The sequence below is a fragment of the Lepus europaeus genome, chromosome 9 (assembly GCF_033115175.1).
Source record: "Lepus europaeus isolate LE1 chromosome 9, mLepTim1.pri, whole genome shotgun sequence".
Taxonomy (NCBI): domain Eukaryota; kingdom Metazoa; phylum Chordata; class Mammalia; order Lagomorpha; family Leporidae; genus Lepus; species Lepus europaeus.
In genome coordinates, this window is record NC_084835.1 from 91,682,373 (window position 1) to 91,706,005 (window position 23,633).

A 23,633-nucleotide genomic window follows, 5' to 3' on the forward strand; every position below is an offset into this window, starting at 1 on the left:
ATTTGCCACACATTGACCACTATGCTGAAAACATGCAAGTAAGGTGATGCACAAGCAAAACCTGCTGTGGCCTCCTGTCTTTTCACAGAGACTGAGGAGTCTCTCCAACACATGTTATTAAACATTCATTCAGGTCTCATTCATGTATAGAACTATGTAGTTAGGACTGTGATGATTGCATAAACACTAAAATAGATTTTTTTCCCTTGTCATCATTCTCTAAACAGTAGAGTAAAATAAATATATAAGTTGCATTTTTACTATATTAGGTATTAGATGTAACCTAGAGATTATTTAATGTATCTGGGAGGATGGGCATAGTTTATATTCAAACACTATAGTGTTTTATAAAAAGGACTTGAGCATTCTAGAATTTTGTTCTGTGAGGTGTCCTAGACCCAATCTTTCATGAATATCAAAGGATGATGGTGTATTTTGTTATAATTTCACTTAAACATGCATATTATTATACAGGAGGTCTTCAAAAAGTTCAAAGAAGTGTATATTATGAGGATACTGTGCATAGATTTCAGAATGTTTTGCACCAAAACAAACATTTTCAGTTACAATTTATGAGTATGTTCTTTTTTTAACTTTTGATTTAGAGATTTCAGGAATTGAAGATAATCCATCATCATAATTTTTTTTATTTCCACTATAGTTCTTTCCACAGTTTGGTATAAATATTAATTTAATGCCTTCCCTCTCCCCTGCCATAAACCTCAAGTGTTTTGAGGGAAGATACTCAACTTTAACCTATTTTACATTTCCTTGACCTAGCGTGGTCCTTGCTACATACCAACGAATTCCATAGAGAAATGAAATAATAAAGAACTTGAGTGATAATGTGATGGATTCTAGTCACAAATGGCTCAAGAGCTTGGCTATACTGCCTTAAAGAAGTGACTTAGCTTGTATGAGCCTTACACATTCCTATTACAAAATGAATAATATAATAGTTTTCTTAAATATTTATTTTATTTATTTGAAAAGTAGAATTGTAAAGAGGGAGGGAAAGACTGAGAGACAGATGGATATATAGATAGGTAGATTGGAGATAGATAGATAGGGAGAGAATTTTTCAGGCACTGCTTTAATATCCACAAGGATGCAATGGCTGGGACTGAGTGAAACTGAAGCCAGGAGCTTGGAATTCCATTCAAAAGTCCCACGTGGGTGGCAGAGGCTCAACCACTTGGGATGCCTGGTGCTTTCCCAAGTACATTAACAGGAAACTGGATTGCAAATAAGGCAGAAGGACTTGAACCTGTGTTCATAAGTCATACTGTTTTTGCTGGTGGTGGCTTAACCTGTTGTACTACAATACCAGACCCAGAAATATTTTCCAATGGATAGAATCTGAGAGAAATATGTGGAAATTATAGAAAGGAAACTTTCAGCTATTACAAGGAAATTATTTCTAGTTGTTAAGATTTCCACAGGCTCTCTGCTCCCAAAAAAAGAATTTCCTTATCAGTGAAAGAGGTCAAACATGGGCTTGATAAACATTGGACAAGAGAGTCGAGTTTTGGAAAAATAATTGAAAACAAAAAGAACAAGGGTTGAAGTCATTTCTGAATTGTGACTTGGTGATATCCATCATTTCTTCCATGGGACTACACCTTGTGTACCTTGTGGTACACCTCAAGGGCATGTGTGTAACATGATGGGATGTACAACTTAACTACTCCTAAATATTATACCTTGAAAATTGAGAAACATGCAAAGGCTAAAAATTGTCACTGACTTGTGCCTACCCCTGTCTTTGAAACATTCTTATGTGACATGTGTCCTGAGCTTCACCTAGTGTGAACGAATGTGGCAGAGAGGCCTAAGAGAATCTCCCCAAACAGGCCTTGTTAAGCTTCTCTGTTTAATGCCATTAGATTATCCTCATATTTTGTTCAATTATACTCATCATGACTGCTCATTCTTCAACAAATCTCCATATATAAATATAATTTTCTCTGGACCTTTGAGTCTTCATTTTGGAAGCCCTAATATCATGTAAAACCTTGGTTAAATAAATTTCTTCTGCCTTCCTTTGTTAATCCAATTTTTACTACAGGTGTGTTAGCTACGAGCATTGCAATGTATAAAGCAGAGAGAACACATTTTCTGCCATCAAAGCACAAATGGGAAGTACACTGGAACATGGCTTCCTAATTTGCCTACAGGAGTCACTTCATTTATTCAGATAACATTTTACTCAAAGGCTAGGTGGTGACATCAGTAATAACTTTTTCACCTACCCCCTGGGTTTGTTGTGAAGATAAAAACTTTTAACAAATGTTAAAAATTAATAATATCAAAAGAGAACATGTTGACATTGTTTAAAATATTTCAGTAGTTTTCTCCTTATCCCCCACAGGGACATAAGTTCTGTTAAATCAACTGTATAGACCACCTCCTGCATGTGCAGGATTAATAATAGTTTGGAAGCCAACACATCACCATCTGTTTAGCCTTATGTATTCCTGGCTATGTTTGGCTGCAGTTGATACTTGCTTAGAAAAATATTTGATGGTATACAAAATTAATAGCTTTATCTTTTTAATTATGTGTTTGCATGTTTCTCAGTATTATTAAAACATAGAATCTCTGATTTAACTCCCATCACAACTATTTTATCCACAAACAGGTAATATTCTCCATCTCCAGCTACACTGAGCTAAAATTTTTCTATTAATATGCTATATTGATCAGTTATTATTATAATGGCACTGTATGACAAATCACATCAAACTCAATGTCTTGAAGACACTAATATTCATGATTTTCCTAATTTACAAGTCTGTGTGATTCCTGAAGCAGAGTTACATCAGACTTGGGTGAAGGGGTTTTGCTCCTTTATTTACATCTGCTCCATAGGGACCAAAGATTACCTTCTGTTCCCAATCTCTCTGTCTCTCTCTCTCTCTCTCTCTCTCTCTCTCTCTCTGTGTGTGTGTGTGTGTCTGTCTCTCTCCCTCTCTCCCTTTCTCTCTCTGTAGCTGTGACTTTTAAATAAACAAGTAAATCTTAGAAAATTACTATTTTTAAGTACAAAGTAAAATAATATGATAAAGACTGTTATATCTATAAACAAGGTTTTCAACTTTTAATACTTCCTCACATTTAATCAGATTTTTTATAAAAATAAATGATTACATGTATAATATGTACTTTATGTCTTTCCCCTTTCCCATGTCCTCCCCTTTTTCCCCAAGAGGTAACCATTTGCTTAACCTATAGGAATGTATCACATTCTAAGCCAAAACATAAAATTTTGTGTCCACCAAATAATCAATTTTCTAGAAATCAAATTCTTGGCAATTAGATTAGTAATTAATTTAAAGAAAAACACTCTGTATGTGAAAAGAATGCCTAGAGTCATCTATACAGCAAATTCCTACATCTACATCTTTGAACTAGCTCTGGAATTTTTTGAGAGGTAATAGCTATCTAGGTACAGGAAATTGCAAAGCTCCTGTATCAGGCTCTCAAGAGCAAGTCAAAAAAAGGCCTCCTCCTTTGGGGGGGGTGGGGAGAGCAGATCACAGCCTTTGCCCAGTTAAAGTGTGCCTTGACCAAGGACCCCTCGTGAGGGTGGTCAAGCCCAGTCCTTCAAAATAAGCAGGCCTTTAGACACGTTGTTGACCAAGGATGTATTTGTGACAAGCTTTAAGAATGTTGTTTTGGGGTCACTCAAATTGAACAGGTACAAAATCATATTCAACATTTCTTGGATGAAACTAGATATCTACAGAATCAGGCAAAGCAGGGTTGGAATTTTTGGCCAAGCATTGGGTGATGGAAATCCTTGTTGTTGTTTCTCCTTAGCCCTGTAGATTCCATACACTTACTGATTTGTTTTATACAATGTGTCATTAATACACTAATTAATTTTCTCTTTAACAGAATAAAAGCCATCCAGTTCCAGATGGCTGTAAGTCAGGGCTTCCAGCCTTTCCCATCGAATGAGTTGACCAAGTCTTAAGACAGTACAGGATGACATTTTCCCAGGCTATTCTCAAACAGCAATAGGACAGACAGCAAGAGAAGAATGCACATAACCAGCTCTCTGCTTACATGCCTGCTTTAAGAAAATACAGAAGATAGGCCTTCACCCATTCTACCTCCATAAGATTATGGGTTACTTCTCTTGAGGGGAAATGTTAAAGTAGCTAGCCTCTGTGTGTAACAGGAGCTGGAGAAAAGTCAGTGGCAAGGACTCACACATTAGCTGGAAGCTGGGATCAGGAGTGAAGCTGGAACTGGAACCCAAGCACTCTGAGATATCTGTCTCTCAATCAACATCTTAATCACTATTCAAATGCTTGTTCTGGTACTTTTTGATCTACTGCTTACTGATAGAGGTGTATTAAAACTACCCATAATTTATTTTTTTGATTTATAATTTTTCCTTATGATATTTTCTACTTGAATTGAATTTTACAGATTAGAAATTTAAAACATTGTCATGAGGTTTTTCAGTGCTAGCTAGCACTTTTATTCCTTAATAAAGTTTTTGCATTAAATCTATTTTTGTTGATATTAATACAGCTATACCAACTCTAGATTTGTTTACTTTTTGCATATATATTTTTAATCTTTAATCCACTACTGTACTATACTATTAAACTGCCTTTTTTAAACCAAATACATATTAGATTTATTTTATATTAAATGTCACAGCTGATTATTTTTGCTTGAGAGATAAATCCATTTCATTCACTATATCTGATATATGAGCATACTTTAAAAACATGGAAAATGTAATTAAAATATAATATTTTGGCAAAAATTTTGAAAAACCCATGCAGTTTTTTCAAAATATGCATTTTTCATGATTTTTTACACTCCACTTATTTATATTTAAATATATAAATTTCTTTGCTTTTTGCTTCTTTTCTTCTTTATTTTCTGTCTTATATTGTAGATTTTTTTGTTTATTTTTCCTTTGCTTTTTTTAAGTTATATGGCATATATCTAGCATTTAATATATGCTTATGATGCAACATGAAAGTTTTAAAAGTATGATGTTAAAAAAATTCACCTTTTACAAAATATAAGAACTTTGTGATGTCATTTAACTCATACTGTTCTTCACATTTTACCTGTAATTTTATGTAGTATTTAGTTCTATATTTTATATCAAATTTATTATTTCTGCTTTTCTTCTTCCTCCTTTTATTCTTTTTCCTCTTCTCCTCATTGTCTCCTCTAAAGAACTGCAAACTAATTCACTAGTTCAGGCTAAATCTGCTTTGCTACTCATCCCATTGAACTGTCTCCCAAGTCTTGTTTTCATGAACATATTTGCTAAGAAATCTCCCTTTCTATTTTCACCTAAAATTCTCCAATAAAATCATTATCAAATTAGCATGTAGGATCAAGTTTTATGCACACCTGGAGAAAGATGATAAACTGTTTTATTAGTTTTATAGTTTTGTTGATAATATCCCACAACATGTAAGCTTTTATATTTAGAAAATTGGATGAATTTTGAAATGTTCTGGTTGGCCATGAGTTATGAGGCAGATTTTCATGCCAATCCTTTTCATATTTATTTTCTAATCATTGTTAAAAATTTGTTCTTCTGTTTGAACAAACTCACCCTCTATTCTATGGCAAAGGAATTTAATTTGAAGTTAAAGTGTAAACTAGTCTCAGAGATTGGAGAGTTTTACGAATATTGCCTACCTGTCCAGCGGTGTCCAAGATGTCCAAGTAAGCTGGTTCATTGTCAATCCTGACCTGGGTCTTATAAGCATCTTCTGCAAAACAGAAGACAAGTTTTACATTTAAATATATTCAATGGCACGGTGTAATTGCTTTAGATATTATAACAGAGAAGGATTTTTAAATGTTACTAAGTAAAGTAATCAAATGTGTTATTCAGGTAAATTACTTTGAGAAAGATATTACTCAAGGAAATATAGGAAGAGTTATTGATTAACCAGTTAGGTAAATTTCTCCTTTATTGGCAGAATTTCATGATCTGAGGTGTCCTGGAGAATGATGCATAAAAAATTAGTTCTCATGCATTACACAATGGCATCTCAGCATCATAATGGTAAAAGACTGACAGTTTTTCCTAAAAGATCATAAACAAGACATTTTTACCACTTTGGTTTAAACACACTGCTGGAAGTCCTGGCAATGGCAACTGGGAATATAGATAGATAGATAGATAGATAGATAGCCAAATGTAGAAGCAACTAAAATGTTTCATTGATAGATAAGTGGCTAATATGATTTATGCATACAAGAAAATCTTACTCAGCCATAAAAAGGATGGAAATTCTGATGCATGCTACAACATGGAGGAGCCTTGAAGACATGATACTAAGTAAAATAGACCAGCCATGAAAAGCCATATACAATGTGATTCCACTTGCATGAGGTACTTAGAATAATAACCATAGAAACAGGATGTAGAATGGTGGCTGCTAGGATCTGAGTGGAGGGGAAAGGAGAGTTATTGTTTAATGGATCTGAAGTTTTAGTTTTGCAAGATAAAAGAATTCTGGAGGTTTACTGCATAACAATTTTAATGTAATTAATACTACTGGATTGTATATTTATAAATAGTTAAAATGAAACATTTTATGCAATGTGTATTTTATAATTAAGAGTTTTTAAATTAAAAATATTGCATTACATTTCAATATAATTTACCAAAAATATGGCAAAAAGACATAGAAAATCTGAACAGAAAAATAACCAGGACTGAGATTGCATTAGTAATAAAGAGCACCCCAAAAAAGAAAAGTCTAGGACTTAGTGAATTAATTACTGAATACTACCAAACTTTTAAGGAAAAATTAATCTCATTTATTCTTGTACTACTAAGCTTTAGAATTTACTTGCTAATTTCTACAGAAAGGCTTATTAGAATTATGGTGATAATATATTATTTTCATAATACTGAATTTTTAAGTGATAAACATGGTATGCCTCCATTTCTAATGTCTTGCTTACTTTCCATTAGAAATATTTTACACATTTTATGTATATATCTTACTAGTTCATTTCTAATATTTTAAGTATTTTTAATTCTGATAGACATTTTTGAAATTATTTTCCTTTTGTTTACTATTAGTTAACTAAAAAAGAACTACTATAATTTTTAAAGATTGAATTTTCTTCCCTTTAATAATAAAAAGTATAAACAGTAACTAAAATCATTGAAGAGGTTCATATTAACATGAGACTGAAAAAATATTAGAAGCCAAGAAAAACACTGGCTCTTGAAATGTACCAATTAATGTGAAAATTTAATCAAAAAAATTTTACAGGGCTTCTCCAGTCCAAATTTTAAGTGGTTTCTATTAGGAAAGCACTTAGGATATTGAACATTCATTAACATCAGTGATCTTGAAGAGAAACAACTAACAGTCAGCTATGGATAAGACTCAGCACAGGGCAGTTAATAAGGAAGGAAGGAAGGGAAAAAGGGAACAAGAAAAAAAATCTACAAACATTCAGGGTAAGTTGATGAGCATTGAAGATGAGTAAAAATCAGCTATTTCCACTGATTAACATTCTATACATGCTCAAGTCCTCAGTGGAAGGCCCACCAACCTCAAGTACAAACTATAATATTTAATGATTAATTACATGTGGAAACAACAAAGAAAAAAGAAATTACAATAAAAGCTCTCAGGTGTTTGACTTATGCAATTGAGGAGGTAGTCATGACATTTTCTAAGAGAGAAAAAAGAAAGATAACCACAAGTTCTGTTTGTAAAATATTGACTTTGCCTTGTCTGTGAATCATTGATTTAAGAGAATCTGTAGGCATTTCTGTATTTGAGGTTCTGGACAAGGCTCTCAACATCTCTTTCATTATATCCACATATGTGGCTATGCGTACCATCTCTACTACATATTTCAGCCTGATCAGCTATCTATGATCCACATTATATGTCAAACACAGTTGAACATGCTGAAGCTGTGACTCACAAACCCCTATCCACCACTTACATTATAAGCGACAAGCAAATTAAAACTACTAAAAGCTTTTAGAACATCATTGCATTTTGACAGAATTCATTAGTTATTCATAGTGCTGGTTTTGAGATGGCTTTCAGAATGCTTTGATTTAGAAAGCCGTAATGATGAACCACAAGAGTAACTTTTTCAGTGCATAGTGCTGAACACCATCCACAAACCAGATTTTTGCTAGTTGCTGCAAATAGGAAGACATACACACACATGCACACATGCAATTCTGTTCTCTACTATCAACGAACTTTTACAGTCATGTTGGAAGTCATCGTATAAACACATGGTCTATCATACACTACTTCTGTTTTCTAATCCACTACTCTTTGTACATCACATTCACTCATCTTCCTTTCAAAACAAAGGAATGTTACAGAATTGCCTCAAGTTGCTTTTCAATTTCACAAGAAAATAAGAACAGTTTTCTAGAAAGGGATCAACGACCTGAGGATCACAAGTGAATCGTTCAGATTTCATGTTTGTTTGTTTAAACTCAAAGGTCCAAAGAACAGCATGCCACGGCGAGGGATAGACTAAGCAATCTCGGTGAGAACTTTCCTGTGTGATTATCTGAGCCCTACATAAACCCAGCACATGAAACGTATATCAAATAAAAGCTTCTCTTGGGATCAGCAATCCTCTTCAAAGAGACTTGATGCGAATTGGCTGGAAACTAAAGCCAGGGCTCCTATCAAACATTTTTTTTTTTCTTTCTGTCTTTTAAACAGTGTCCATCAGAGTACACATTCCAGTTTGGGGAATCTAGGTCACCTGCTTGTCCTCCATAGAAACTAATGCCTTTCATTTCCTCCCTATAAACAATCTTTCTTTCTGTTTCCATTCATCTACTCCCTTTGAGACCACCCACACAGAAATGTACTGTCGGAAATACTGGCTTGAATGCATAAAAATACCCCCTGAATTTCAATCTGCCTATAGACCAAACCCTGAAGTGAGCTCATTTATCTTCCAAGCAAGATCCCAAATGTACACAAAGCTTTATCAGGCAGAAGTGGTAGCAGCTACCTGCTATATCCTTTGCACAGCAAAGCACAATGGCACCGCTTTCTTGGCAGCATCACTCACCCTAAAATTAATCTCAAAATATTAATGTTTAATTTGAGACTTCTGACTCTCTTAGGATGTGTCTTTTTCACTTTCCTTTGAACAGAAAGTATATTCACTTAAATTATTTTACAATAATTTATTTATAAACACAAAATTTGAGTAATTTAAAACTACTTTCCAAGAGAAAATATCAGAAACTGATGAATTTTCAAAGATGTTTTCAAACATTACTATTATTAAAATAATTGGATAATTCTTACTGGTTTGCCCTCAAATCTGAAATATACTCTTATAATTAATAAGTGAAGTTATTTTTCTATAACTTTGAGTCAATATTCATCTCTAATCATTAGCCATTTTTAAAAGGCAGTAAGTAATACAGTCTCATAAAATCTATTTATAAGAACTTTCTCGGGGCCAGCACTGTAGCATAGTGAGTAAAGCTGCCGCCTGCACTGCTGGGATCCCGTATGGGCACTGGTTTGAGACTCAGCTGATCCACTTTTGACCCAGCTCTAAGCTATGGCCTGGAAAAGCAGTGAAAGATGGCCCAAGCTCTTGGACCCCTGCACACACGTGGGAGACCTGGAAAAAGCCCCTGGCTCCTGGCTTTGGATCGGCCCATCTACAGATGTTGCGGCCAACTGGGGAGTGAACCAGTGGATGGAAGGCCTCTCTCTCCGCCTCTCCTTCTCTCTCTGTGTAACTTTGACTTTCAAATAATAAATAAATAAATCTTAAAAAAAAAAGAATTTTCTCAAAGGATTCCTTAAGTAAATCATCACTATTGTGTGTGTTCTTGTGTATGTATACAGAGAGCAAAATTACATTCCAGCATGCGACACTGATAATTTTCTCTTGAACAAGAAGTTAAATCTTGGGTGACTCAATACTGATAGAAATCTAATGTATGTACTAAAACTGTCATCAGTAATAAATTCAAGACACATTTGACTGTGTACTAGGTGCTGTAGACTTTGATGGGCACAGAGTTTACACTTTGAAGATAGGTTGTGTTTATACACATTGAACTAAAAATCTTGTGGAGAGGCCAGAGCCACGGCTCAATAGGCTAATTCTCCACCTTGTGGCACTGGCACACTGGGTTCTAGTCCCGGTCGGGGCAACGGATTCTGTCCCGGTTGCCCCTCTTCCAGGCCAACTCTCTGCTGTGGCCCGGGAGTGCAGTGGAGGATGGCCCAAGTGCTTGGGCCCTGCACCCCATGGGAGAGCAGGAGAAGCACCTGGCTCCTGCCTTCGGATCAGCGTGATGCACCGGCCACAGCGCGCCAGCCATGGTGGCCATTGGAGGATGAACCAATGGCAAAGGAAGACCTTTCTCTTGCTCTCTCACTGTCCACTCTGCCTGTCCAAAAAAAAAAAAAAAAAAAATCTTGTGGAGATACATAAAAATGGCCAAGTAATTGCATCATGAGTTAATAAACACGGCATCAAAAGCATTTAGTAAGGTACTTTTTTAGGGAGATAGTAGAGGACACCCAGAAAAAATGGTGTTGAACTGAGGTTGATTCTCAAAAGAATGGGGCTACAAAAGAGTTTGGAAGGAGGAAGATTGAAAAAGTCAGAGATAGAGAAATGAGTTGCATGAGTGTTGATGTAACATTTTCCCTTGAACCCAAACATGCAGTGAAATATAGAGTATGTATTCTTTCTGGCTGGAGAAGAAGTTTTGAAAATGGCCTCAACTGAGATTTTGAGATGATGCTGGGTGAATAAGAAAACCTTTTCCAACCATGGAGCAAGAGCTGAAGGCAAGATTGCTGCAAGGGTTCAAGCACTGGAAATTTACAAGAATTACAAGACAGATTCTGGATGTGTATCATTGAGAGTTGGGTGCAGTATATTTATGTCTGTGAAAGATAGAGGCTCTTTGATAATAGTTCAGTTACACAACAGCTGAGCTCTTTCCGCATATAAACAGATCTTAGTGGAGTTGTTGGTACTAGCCAGCATCCTCCTGTTGCCCCCACAGAGATGCCCAAAGTTACTGCTCTAGGAAATACGATGCCAAGTAGGTCAATCACACACATTCCAGATGGTTTTCATGCAGGTTGTCCATTCACATGGAATGCTTGGCACAATGCCTCTGCCCGTGGTTTGTGCTGCAGGAGCCTTTGTAACGAACAATAGACACGATGAAGGCTACAAGTTGGAGTATGCCCTTTGGAGCTGTTAGACCCACCTGGAGATGTACATGTGCAGAGGGCCAGTATGGAAAAGCCACACCAGGCAGTGACTTCTCAAATCGAGGACAAACAGAGGGAGAAGTCGTTGATAAGAAATAACATTGATTTTAAAGCAAGTAGACCAGCCGCCAGAGTAAGAGTTTGCTGAAGCTGTAGCCAAATCGATGTTGTTCCTCAACACTGTCATCTACAGAAAACATTTCAGGGCATTTATTCAGTATGATAACCTTTCCTTCTTTCAGCTTGAGAGGATAGAAGAATCAATAAAAATCAGATGCTCTGATTCCCTTCTAACAAAAATGAGGCAACAGGACTATGCCACAGGTGTTGATTAGAAAAGTCTTAAGTCCCTTATCTCTGTCTCACTTATTTTTGGAATGAGGGAGAGGTGGGGATGAATCAGATATTCTTCTGATCCTGACGTTTTTGTTCTGTAATTTTCATTCATCACCATGAAGAATGGCTCTATGATCCTAAGAACTGATTCGTCATAAAGGCTGTTGTCCAGGGGCTCTGTCAGGTGGAATGTGTTTAAATATACATTATTTCTTAACAGCAATAATGAGAACTTTTATAATTCATCATTAGAGCTATTGTAGGAATTTAAGTACTCATCTTCAACAATGGATGCCCATGAGATGAGCCCCTATGGAGCCACTAGATAAAATCTGAGAACCTCTAGTGGCAGAGGTCCTGTGTATGCTAAGACTGCTCTGTCAGGGAAGATGGAATAGATGTACTTTTCCCTATTCTTTTCTGTACAACATGCAACCATGGGTGTTATTTATATAACAATCATAGGAAGATTCTGCAAGATGGAGAGAAGGATCAAAACTGACTATAAATTTCAGGACCTGAAGAACAACCTGGTAATGAGTTTCTGGTGTTTTCTTTGTGCTTCATATATATCAGACTTAGAAGATGCTATGACTTGAGAACCCCAAAGTACAGATAAGAGAAAATAGAAAGCAAAAACCCCTACAAAAGAAAGTTCAGCCTTATAAACAGAAAACATTTAAGTTTTACCTACTATATCAGTGAATAAATTTGCTCAAAATACAGAAACTATCAGTGTAAGTTGAATAAAACACCTGTAAGACTTATATGCTAAAATTGACAAGTCATTAATGAAAGAAATTAAATAATGTCAGAATAAACACCATTCAGTGGATTGAGGTCTTAATGTAGTAAAGATAGATTTTCTTCAAAGTGATATATAGATTGAACACAATTCCTATCAAACTCAAAGAACTTTCTATTGGTAGGTATAGACATGCATATTTAAAACTTTTTGTGAAAAGAGAAAATTGAAATAACTGAAGAGGAAAAATAAAATAGGAAGAGTCAGTTTATCTGTTTTCAAGATGTGTTGAATGGATATAGTGTTTCAGAATATGTGATATTGGTATAGTGAAGGCACATAGATCAATGGAATAGTACAGAGATCTAGGAACAAATTCACACAAATATTGATTTTCATTAAAATTTTATTTTAATATCTTCATTACTTATTAATTTTTATTTGAAAGAGATGAAGAGAGACAGATACAGATACAAAGAGAGTTTTCCATCTATTGGTTCAGTTACCAAATACTTCTAGTCTTTAAATTGGGGCCAGGTCAAAGCTAGGAGCCTGGGACTTAATTTAGGTCTTCCATTCCAGTGACAAGGACCTAAGTACTTGAGTTATCACATTCTGTCACCGAAGGCTTGTATTAACAGAAGCTGGAATTGGAAGTGGAGTTGGAATTAGAAGTCAGGTATGAAATATTTCAACCATCATCTGAATCACTGTACCAAATGCATACCCAAAGACTGACTAAATTTTGACATAGGAACAAAAACAATTCGGTGAAGAAGAGATAACCTTTTCAATCAGTGGTGTGAAAAAAATTAGACATCCATTGAGCCAAAAACAGGACTTTTGAGATAAGTCTTAGGTTTTATAAAAATTAACATAAAATGGATAACAAATTGTTAGCATTTATTTAGAGAATGAGAGAGAGAGAGAGAGAGAGAGAGAGAGCGAGCTCCCATTTGTTAGTTGACTCTTCAAGCGTCCCCAGTAGTCAGGGATTGGTACAGGCCAAAGCCAGGAACCAGACACTAAACCCAGATTTCCCATGTGGGTAGCAGGAATTCAGTCTCTAAAGCAAGCAACACTGCCTCTCAGGGTGTTTTATAGGAAGAAATTGGAGTCAGACACTAGGGCCAGGAATCATATTCAGGTACAAGACATGAGTATACTAGCCATTGCTTTAACTGTTAGGCTAAATGTCTGCTCTTAGATCACAAATTGGAAAACAAAATTTAAAAACATGAAACTTTCAGAAAAAAAGTAGTAGTAAATCTTCAGAAATTAGGGAAAAGTTCATACAAGCATACTCTTTAAAGAAAAAAAAATTGAACTTTGTCAAAAATAACAAAAACCTTTGGTCTAAGAAATACCTGTTAAGAGGATGAAAAGGCTAGCTAAAGAGAAAATATTCACAAACTACATATATGACACAATATTAATATTTGACATATATAAAGAACTGTCAAAACTCAACAGCAAAGCAAATAGCAATCAAGTAGCCCAATCAAAAAGTTATCAAAACACGTGAAGAGCTAGTTCACCAAGTACTGTTTGTGAATAGCAAATACGAACATGAAAACTAATAGTCTTAGTAACTGTGTACAACCACATGAAATATCATTACTTACTATCAGAATGGCTAAAATTTGGAAAAAAAAAAGTGACACAAGGCAGGTGTTACAGCACAGCCAGAGCATGAGTTTTTTTTAAGAAAGAGTTTATTCAAGGTGATGATAAATAAACTAAAAGCTTCATAACCTTATTAAAAATCAGTAAAAAGTGAACTGAAACAATAATGTGGTCTATAGCCTAACCTGACTGGCAAGTTTAGAGAGCTGATAATATTAATACTAGTGAGTTTTGGGGCCTATCAGGATGTTCATATACTACAGTTGAAGTTTAAAATGTTGTAAAAATTTAGAAAACTGTTAGGACGGGGGTCGGGATTAGGACTGTGGCGTAGTGGGTAAAGCCACCGCATTCAGTACTGGCATCCTGTATTGGTGCCGGTTCTAGTCCCGGCTGCTCCATTTTCAATCCAGCTCTCTGCTGGGGCCTGGGAAAGCAATAGAAGATGGCTGAAGTGCTTAGGCCCCTGCACCCGCGTGGGAGACTGGAGGAAGCTCCTGGGGAGACCTGGAGGAAGCTCCTGGCTCCCGGCTTTGGATCTGCGTAGCTCTGGCTGTGGCGGCCAATTGGGTAGTGAACCAACGGATGGAAGACCTCTCTCTCTCTCTCCTTCTGCCTCTCCTTCTCTCTGTGTAACTCTGACTTTCAAATAAATAAATGAATCCTTAAAAAAATAAAACTGTTAGGACAATCTACTAAATAGCTTATCCTATATGTAAATCTACTAAATAGCTTATCCTATATGTGTGTTACATTGAATTATTGAACCAACTTCTTCACCACATTAGTGGTATACAAAGTGACTTCAAAGAATTCATGGAAAATGCAGGTCACTTTATCTCCATTTTCCACAGCTGTTTTAAAGGTCCTTTGTATATTCCTACCTTTGTCATGTCATGACCTCATGGTGAGTGAGTAGCGTGTACTTCTCTACTGTTGATTTTAAGAGTGACCATGTGACTTCTCTAATGGAATGCTGATTAGTAAGATGTGAGCAGACATGGGAATATACACAAATGCATTGTGACCCAGGCTCTTTTGAGCTTTCCACTGCCTTAAGAAGAATATTCCCTGGGACACACACTGATTTCACAAGCAGCTTAAATAGCATAATTTACAGATGGGGAGGGTGAATAAATATTATTGTTTTTATTGTTTTTTTAAAAAATTGTATTTACTTATTTATATGAAGGTAACAAATTTCATCTATTTCATATACAGTTTTAAGAATATAATAATACTTCTTACCCACTTCCCTCCCTCCAATGCTTCTACTATTTGTTTCTCCTTCTTCCTTTCTTATTTTAATTTTTACACTGACATACTTTCAATTTAACTTACACTCACAAGCTTAATCCTGCACTACATAAAGAATTCAACAGGTAGTAAGTAGAAAAACCACTTTTCCTGAAGAGTACAGACAAGAGCTGGCAAAACTTATGATAACACTTTGCAACAGGCAATTTCACTTATCAGGAATATGTGCACATGTAGGTGGCTACTTCAAACTGTTTGTAGAAAAATGAATATAAAAATAGGAGTTTATTTTGATGCAAAAGATTTTGAAATCCATGTGAAAAAAATTCCACCACAGTAAGCTCATACTTTGAATTTCATTTTCCCATAAACCTTTTAAAGTGCCCTGGTTCCTTTGCACATGGGTACATGAATGAAGCTATTTATATCATCATTATTCATGCTATTCCTCCCAGAGTTTGTCAGTTGTAAGATGTAGAATTAAACTCTGAGGTACTCATGCAATGCATTATCTTTGGAGTATTTTGAAAACTATGTTTCACACAATATGGTTCAAATTTAGAACTAGAAGTTTTAGTTAATGAAGTCAGATATAAGAGTACATATTTTATGTTTTCATTTATATGTGAAATGAAATTTATATATAAACTTCTCCATGTTTACTGGAAGATAAAAAATCTTCATCAAGAAGTTTTTGAAAAATTATTTTTTATGTTACTGCTCTGTATAATTTGTGTATTTTGATTATATTTTATTTTTTAAAAAACCTTTTTAAAACAAACATCATAAATGACTTGACTGTAAGAAACAGAGATAGTATCCAGTTTCAGGTCTTTAGTTGTTCATATCGTTATAGTAATATTTTCACAAACTTAACTCATGCCATGCTAAGTTTTCAGCGATTATTCCTTTTTCTCTCATGTCTATCGATTTTATCTCACACAATGACAAGTTCTAGATACTGAATCTTCATATTGAATAAATATATTTTGGATAATGCTGATGCACATGGACTACGGGGGTGATGAAATGATATTGAAGGGCCTTTCTGGCCACAATATTCCTCCCATTGGCCTGACCCGTTTCCCCTAGATTCCACTGCTTCTGTTTCATTCCCTCTGGTTAAGATAAGCCATTTTATTTCCAGGAACTTCCTATTAAAATGCAATAAAATTACAGGAAAGGCAAAATATTAAGCTATTATCAACTACAAACACCTTACCCTGAGATTACTTTTGCACAAAATTAACTGTCATGAGAGGAAGCAGGAAGCAAGGCCCAAAGGGGTCATCAGCAGGATGATAACAGAAGAGTGAGGGGAGGCAGACTTTGCAACAGCTGTGGTGCAGCCAGTAGGAGTGCAATCACTGAACAAAGGAGCTGCAGGGGGTGTTCAGGCTCCTGAGGACCAGAAAGGACATTAGGTGGGGACAGTAGCCTGCTGAAGAGCTCTACGTGCTGGGTAGCAAACAGTTCATTCTGCCTCCTTCTCAAAACTGACAACAAAAATAAACTGGAATTTTTTTTATGCCCCAGGTCTGCTGAGTATGGTGTTTTCACAACTGAACATTATGTATATTACCAAAGATAAATTTAGCACAGAGGAACATAATACACAGAATTCTTGGCTTTTGTGAAGCTGGACAATCCTTACTTTGTTAGCTTTTCTAAGGGGTTCAGAAATGAAATCTCTTCTACTGTTGGAGGAAGATGGCCTTTGTCTAGGACAAGGGGCTATAGCAGTGTTTCACTATCTTTCCTGTGCATGCAAAGCTCCTGAGGACCTCATAAGTTTTCATTCAGTGTAGGGCTGGGGCTGGGAGTCTGTTTTTTGAATAAGTTCCCAGGTCAGTCCCATGTTACTGGACTTAATAGTACAGCCCAACAGAAAAGTAATAGGAAATACATGGTGGCAGAGAAGCCTCCCAAAGCAGAGGAAAAAGAGGTGAGTTGTATAGGGAAACCGATTAGCCACCCAGGGACAATTATGGTAGGGACTTTCCAGTAGGGACTTTCTAGGAACAAGGGAGTGAAAAGAACTTTCTGAGAAAAGCCACCTTGCAACCTAAGCAGTTTTAGCGTAGTGATGTGCGGTCTTATAGCAATTATGTAGCAATGCTATAGCTCTAAAATATTCAATCAAGATATGTGTCATCAAATATGTAAAGGGAAATTAAAGTTGTTTGTGACAATGCCCTTCTTTGGTCAGGACCCACACTTCGATCAAAATCTGGGCCTGTTGGCATAAAATAAGCTACTTCTTGCTGAAAGCCTAGGTTTCTCTCCTCTGTCTAAGAATCCAACTACAACATATGCAATTCAAATTTCCTGGTAGCCATATGAAAAGAATAAAGACATTTACATATTCTATTTTGGAAAGATGGACTTAAAAGATAATGCATATTTTTTCACAAAATCTTGGAAATATTCTTGTAAGTTATTTAACACAATTCATCCAAACCTTCATTTGAGTCCCTTTAAGCGATACAGAATAGTATTAGTAACTTATCTTTCATTGTTTTTCTTGTAGTAATTTATTGAAAGCTACTGTGCATTTTAAACTGAGAGAACATCTCAATTTAAGCTGATCACATGTTAAGTACACAACAGTCCATGTAGTTAATGGCTACAGTATTCCCTAAAACAGATCTAGAGATAGAGAAAGAGGATCAGTTGCTTCCAGTCTTTCATAGTCGTTTGTGTGATTTTTGATTATAGGAGAAATTGGGAATTTTAAATGCAATTGAATAATTCTACTTATGCTGTAAACTCCCAGCATTCTTCAAGTAACTATTCCACAGTTATTTCCTATATTTGTAAGGTTTCTCAGAGATACAGATTACCAGAAAGCATAGTCTGCATATAGCAGATCCTTCATAATGAGAGTGAGAGCAAGAGAGCTAGAGAGCGAGAGAGAGAGATTGAGATGATAAGGAACTGGTTCATTTCATAAGGTGACTAACACATCCCAAGATCTGTAGCTAACAAGCTGGAAATCCATGGAGTCTATGCCATAGTTCTGATGTGGATCTGAAGGCCTGAGAGACGAGAACGATGTAGATTCCAGTGAAAGGACAGAAGTGATCCAATGTCTCAACTGAAGAGGAGTCCCCTCTTCTTCTTATTTGACTATGTTTTCAATTGACTGGATGGGGCTCACACACATAAGGAAGGGCAACAGGCTTTACTCAGTCATCAGATCCAAATGTTAATTTCTTCCTGAAACACCCTCTCGGATTCATTCAGGATAATATTTGATAAATGTCTAGTTACCCCTTGGCCCAATCAATTGATGCATAAAATTAGCCATCACACTTCCACTTAGAAACTGTTAGGCTCCCTCCTGTACTTCTATTAGCTCAAGCACCTTGACCAATCTGTTCTAATTATTTGTCTTAGTCTTAGCTGTTTGAAAGCACATAGCAAATCTGATTCATCTTTTATATTTGTGTATTTGCTAACACTTCTTTAAGAACATAATAAATGGTCAATAAACTCAGTTTGCTTTCTTCTCACATTGTGTTTCTAGCACTGCCTAATTTTTTAGATGTGATACTTATTAAATTTGTGCAATGTATTGTGAGGTATATCAAAATTCCATTTTAAATATGAAAAAACAAAATAGGTATTAAATTTTATAGTTACAAAGCCAGCGGGAGGTGTTAGAGATACTAAACTAAATATTTTGTACACTAAATGATGCTCATATTTTGCTACACTGATTGCTTTTTTAGAAAAATCAAATGAATACAAAGGTTTGCACTGAACATTTGACATGGTTTTGTAAATGACCGAGTGAATACATAACTACTAAATCTTTATCAAGCTTAAATTAAAGCTCAGATATGGCCAGCGCCGTGGCTTAACAGGCTAATCCTCCACCTTGAGGCGCCGGCACACCGGGTTCTAGTCCCAGTTGGGGCACCAGATTCTATCCAGGTTGTCCCTCTTCCAGTCCAGCTCTCTGCTATGGCCCGGGAAGGCAGTGGAGGATGGCCCAAGTGCTTGGGCCCTGCACCCCCATGGGAGACCAGGAGAAGCACCTGGCTCCTGGCTTCGGATCAGCACGATGCGCTGGCCGCAGCGGCCATTGAAGGGTGAACCAACGCCAAAAAGGAAGACCTTTCTCTCTGTCTCTCTCTCTCTCACTATCCACTCTGCCTGTCAAAAAAAAAAAAAAAAAACACTCAGATATAATAATTGATAACTGAATCTTTCCTGAAGCCCCATTTAGTAAAAGCAGTAAAAACCAGCTTAGCAGACTAAGTTTGTGACCACCCAGCATCTTTGGGCCTTACAGGTCATAATTGTGATAGAAGTAACAACTCACTTTCCTAGACTCTTTGCACTTTTGCAGTGAGGTTCTGAGTTTATGACCAAGGTTCTGCCAGTCATATCTTGCCGACAAAATCCTGAGGCATATGAAGATGCCTGTGCTTTGTGCATTTTTACTTCTGGGGCTATAATAAAATTCAGCAAACACCACTCCCATGCACAATGGCAGCAATGGCAGCCTTCCTGCTGGATTGGTGGAACCAGTTTATAATTTAGGCCTAATACAAGATGTGTACCCAAAGAATGCATTTCCCTATATGCACAGAAGTTTCTGTTTACCTATGTTCTTTCCAATTAATGAGATCTAGAGAAGTGACTGCCTATATTACTTTCAGAGGACACATCCATTTTCTTTAGGCTTCTCTGCCATGTGTCATTTGGTTTTCTCTTTCTTTCCATGGCAGGAGTTCTCATTTATAGTCTCTATGTCACCTTCAAACATCTGGTCTTCATTTAACTTTCCCCAACTCAGTGGGATAGTTCAGAGCTGTGTACTGGAGCAGAAGACAAGGATACACAGCTGCTGATTAATTTTATAGTACATTTTTTCCCTCTCCAGTTTCTCTTTCACTTCTGAGACAACACATGTGGAAGATACCTGTTAAGTCTGGAAGCTGTGTAATTGCTGCATATTTTCTTCACTGGGGTAGGTGCTATCTGCACATAATCACAATGTGCATTTTTATATCTTGTTCCATCTCTTCCTTTTTCTCTTTCCTTCAATGTTGTGGTTAAGTTTTTGAGAGGCCAAAATAAAAGAAGAGAAAGCTTGATTTGAAGTACTTACCTGATTAAAGGTTTACTTTCTTTCACTTTTTTTCTGCCATATTAACACAGCTAATGATATTAATCTTATAATCCTATGTGTCATCATGAATTTCATTTCTTCATTCAAACACTAATTTGAGCACCTTCAAGACATTTTGTTTTGGGGCATAAATTGAACAAAATTAACATTGCCATCCTCACATATTTATAGCCTAAAGATCGTAAAATATTAAAGATGATAAATACAATTTTGTTAATTCACGATATTCCCTTCAACTCTTGGCAAATAAGCAATTACTCCAAGAGCTACTCAACTCAGAAAGATGAGCAAATATTATCAACAGTTGTAATTTTAATGTCTGAGGTTCATTGATACAGAATTAATTTTCCATAATCTTGCTCTACAATGTATGTGTTAACTGTAACTTTCTTCATCAAGTATTTCAGGGGCAAAGGGTTTGTAAGTAAAGAAAAAACATAAATTATTTTTGTTATTAAAGAAAAACATCAATTTCCCTTCCCACACATTTCCAAAGCCTTAAGAAAAAGTGAATTTATATTTCCTTAGACCACATCTTTGCTGTTACTAAATTCAGAAACTTCTTCACTTTAAACTTATTTTCTTTATTTGCCTCTTGGGCTGATCTCTGTTTATGATATGTTTTTCCTTAAGCTCTGAACAATAATAAAAATCATATTCTTCACTACTTTGATTAATTTATGTTAATATGACATGAATAAGTTCACATCTAAAAACATACAATTACATTATGTCCATTTGACACAGTGTGCTTTCCTTTTTTATCAATAATTTTAATGGGTATACAGAATACTTCCTGTTCTTATGAGAAGATGGTTAAAAATTGGGAAAAATAATTGTACTAGTAAATTTTTCAAGGAAATAGTTGAGAGAAGCTAACTTCATAATGGATATAGTTCTATTTTGGCTCATTGTTTAGGAAGTTCATGTCGTGTGTGGATTTCTTGGATTCATGAGTAGCCCTATGATTGGTCGTTTGAATTCTGTTTCAGGCATTTCATCATTCTTCATCTTCACATTCTAACATTGAAATGTTGTTGTGTTCTTTTGGGGCATCATGCTGCCATCCTTATTCTTGTTTCTTAAAATTCTGCATTTATTTTTAGGTATTTATGAAGACACTTGTTGGTTTTCTCCTCTGATATCTTTCATCTTTGAACTATGCCTCTGTGGCTTCACAGAATATCTGCACTTTCAATGAATACCCACAGGTGCATTCTGAGGTTGGCCAAGGAGCTCTGGTCAGTGCTCCGTGCCGGGGCAAATATCCAGGGTGACACCCAAGTCTTGTTAACAGAAGATCTCCTCTTGTTAACAGAAGAAGGGATGTGTTCAACTTCCTTGGTGTGATCACACCCTCACCTATTCTCTTCCAAGGTGGTCATGCACAGGTGTTAGTCCTCAGTGGGTACATAGTCATCTGTGCTGCTGTATAAACCACACAAAGGATCTGTGCAGTCCAAAGTATGAACACAGATCCCACTGCAATGACACACCCGAGGCAATAAGGGAGCTCTGAACCTGTGGAGCCCCATTCATTGATTGCCCAGAGACCCAGCTGCACCCTGAGCCCACCCATGCAGTCATAGAATCCCCACAGTCTCAGTACACAAGGCTCCCACAGTCACAGGGTGCAGAATTAGCTCTGCCCCACTAGCATGTCCAGTTTCACAGAGATGCAGAAGTTCCCAGAGCCAGGGGCCCGTGGATGCTCCACCTAGGCGGCTTGAGCACCAGAATCTGTGATATGTTGGGAGGCTGGGGGCACCTCACAGTCCTGCATGGGTGTCCAGCCCTCTGTCAATCCTCCCAGCCAGACTCTAAATCAGTGGGGAACACATATCTCTGGATTGCATGCGTACAGAAGAGCCACCGGCCTAATATTGCCTTCTTCCAGCCAACTGCATTGGAGCTGCTGCAGCCAGTGCTGCTGAGAAGATGGCATCTTGTGTCAGCCAGTTGCTGTGTGCACACATAAGGGCTTCCACCCTGCAACTTATGCCCAAACTGGAATCCATCCTTTCTCAGCTAGTTGCCAGACACATTTGTTGGGGGGCTGGGGTGAGGAAAATATGCCCCCCCTTTTTTTTTGCAGAGTGAGTACCCTCTCTGCTTAGGGCTCCACGCCAGACCCACACCATGCTCTCCCTCTGCCTATATCAACAGTGACACAAGTTGCTGCAGTCCGATCTAACCTCAGCCTCTGAAGCTGGTGCTTTCTCCAACTCTCAGCTACTGGAGTCATGTGATATGTCCAAGTTTGTGCTATATGTCTGCACCTTGCACACAGATCACACATTCCTCTTCCTTCCATAGAATGTCCACTGAAGTTTTCTAATTCTCCCCTGAGAAAGTACTTACTATACTTAAAAAAAAAAACAAAAAAAAAAACTATTTATCTCTAGCCCAGTGCAGTATGTGGTTCCCTATTCCACCATCTGGGAATCCCTGAAAGTATTTCAGCTTAATATCAGGGGATATATCTATATATGGATATATTATATTTATATATACATCTAAATAAAATATATATGCAAAATTAGGGTAGATTTTTTTCAAGAAAATGGATGCAGCATGGTTTTTAGTCAGAGGAGATGTAGTAAAGTTAACATGGGTGAGTATCCTTTAAGATTTCTTTCAACATTTAAGATTATTTCCAAAAGTTCATGGAAAAATAGAATTTAAAAATGTCTCTTTTGGAATGAAAAGTTGTAAAATCTGTGCAGTTTTTTCATTGTACACAGTTTAATTAACTTTTTTACTACTCCTCATATGATATAGGAATTATAGAAATAAGACTATTTTAACAAGATTGAAAATAGAAATTGAAAGAGAAATAGTACTGTCTCTATAATGCATTTGTGATTTCATCTTAAGACTTAACTTTTTATTACACATTTTAAATTTTATTTTTCTCGCATTCTCAATATATTAAACTCCATTTTAAAAAAGTTATCAACATGTCATTCATCAGTTAACACAGGTTTTAATATTTTTTTAATTTTTTCACACAGTTAAGAAAATAAAGAATGCCTTCCCTCTTCTAATAAGTGTGTGTGTGTCAGAGAAAGAGAGAGAGAGAGAGAGAGAGAGAGAGAAGTAAAAATAAACTTTCAAAACTTCAGGATGCTGAAGAAATTCAAAACGTTTTCTTCTACAAGTTATCTATCAAAGCAACCTTAAACCATAAAATCAAAGCTAGAGGCATCACAATACCAAATTTCAAGACTTACTCCAGGCTGTTACAATCAATACAATC

The 23,633-nt window shown here is 36.3% G+C and overlaps 1 protein-coding gene across 1 annotated transcript in view; it reads right to left on the minus strand.

Annotated features, from left to right (window-relative positions):
- The window catches only part of RIT2 (Ras like without CAAX 2), a 345,307-nt gene that overhangs the window by 212,414 nt on the left and 109,260 nt on the right, over window positions 1–23,633 (minus strand). The window contains exon 3 of the mRNA XM_062200266.1: window positions 5,686–5,759. Within this exon, the coding sequence (XP_062056250.1) occupies window positions 5,686–5,759 (74 nt within the window). The remainder of the gene's footprint in view (window positions 1–5,685; window positions 5,760–23,633) is intronic.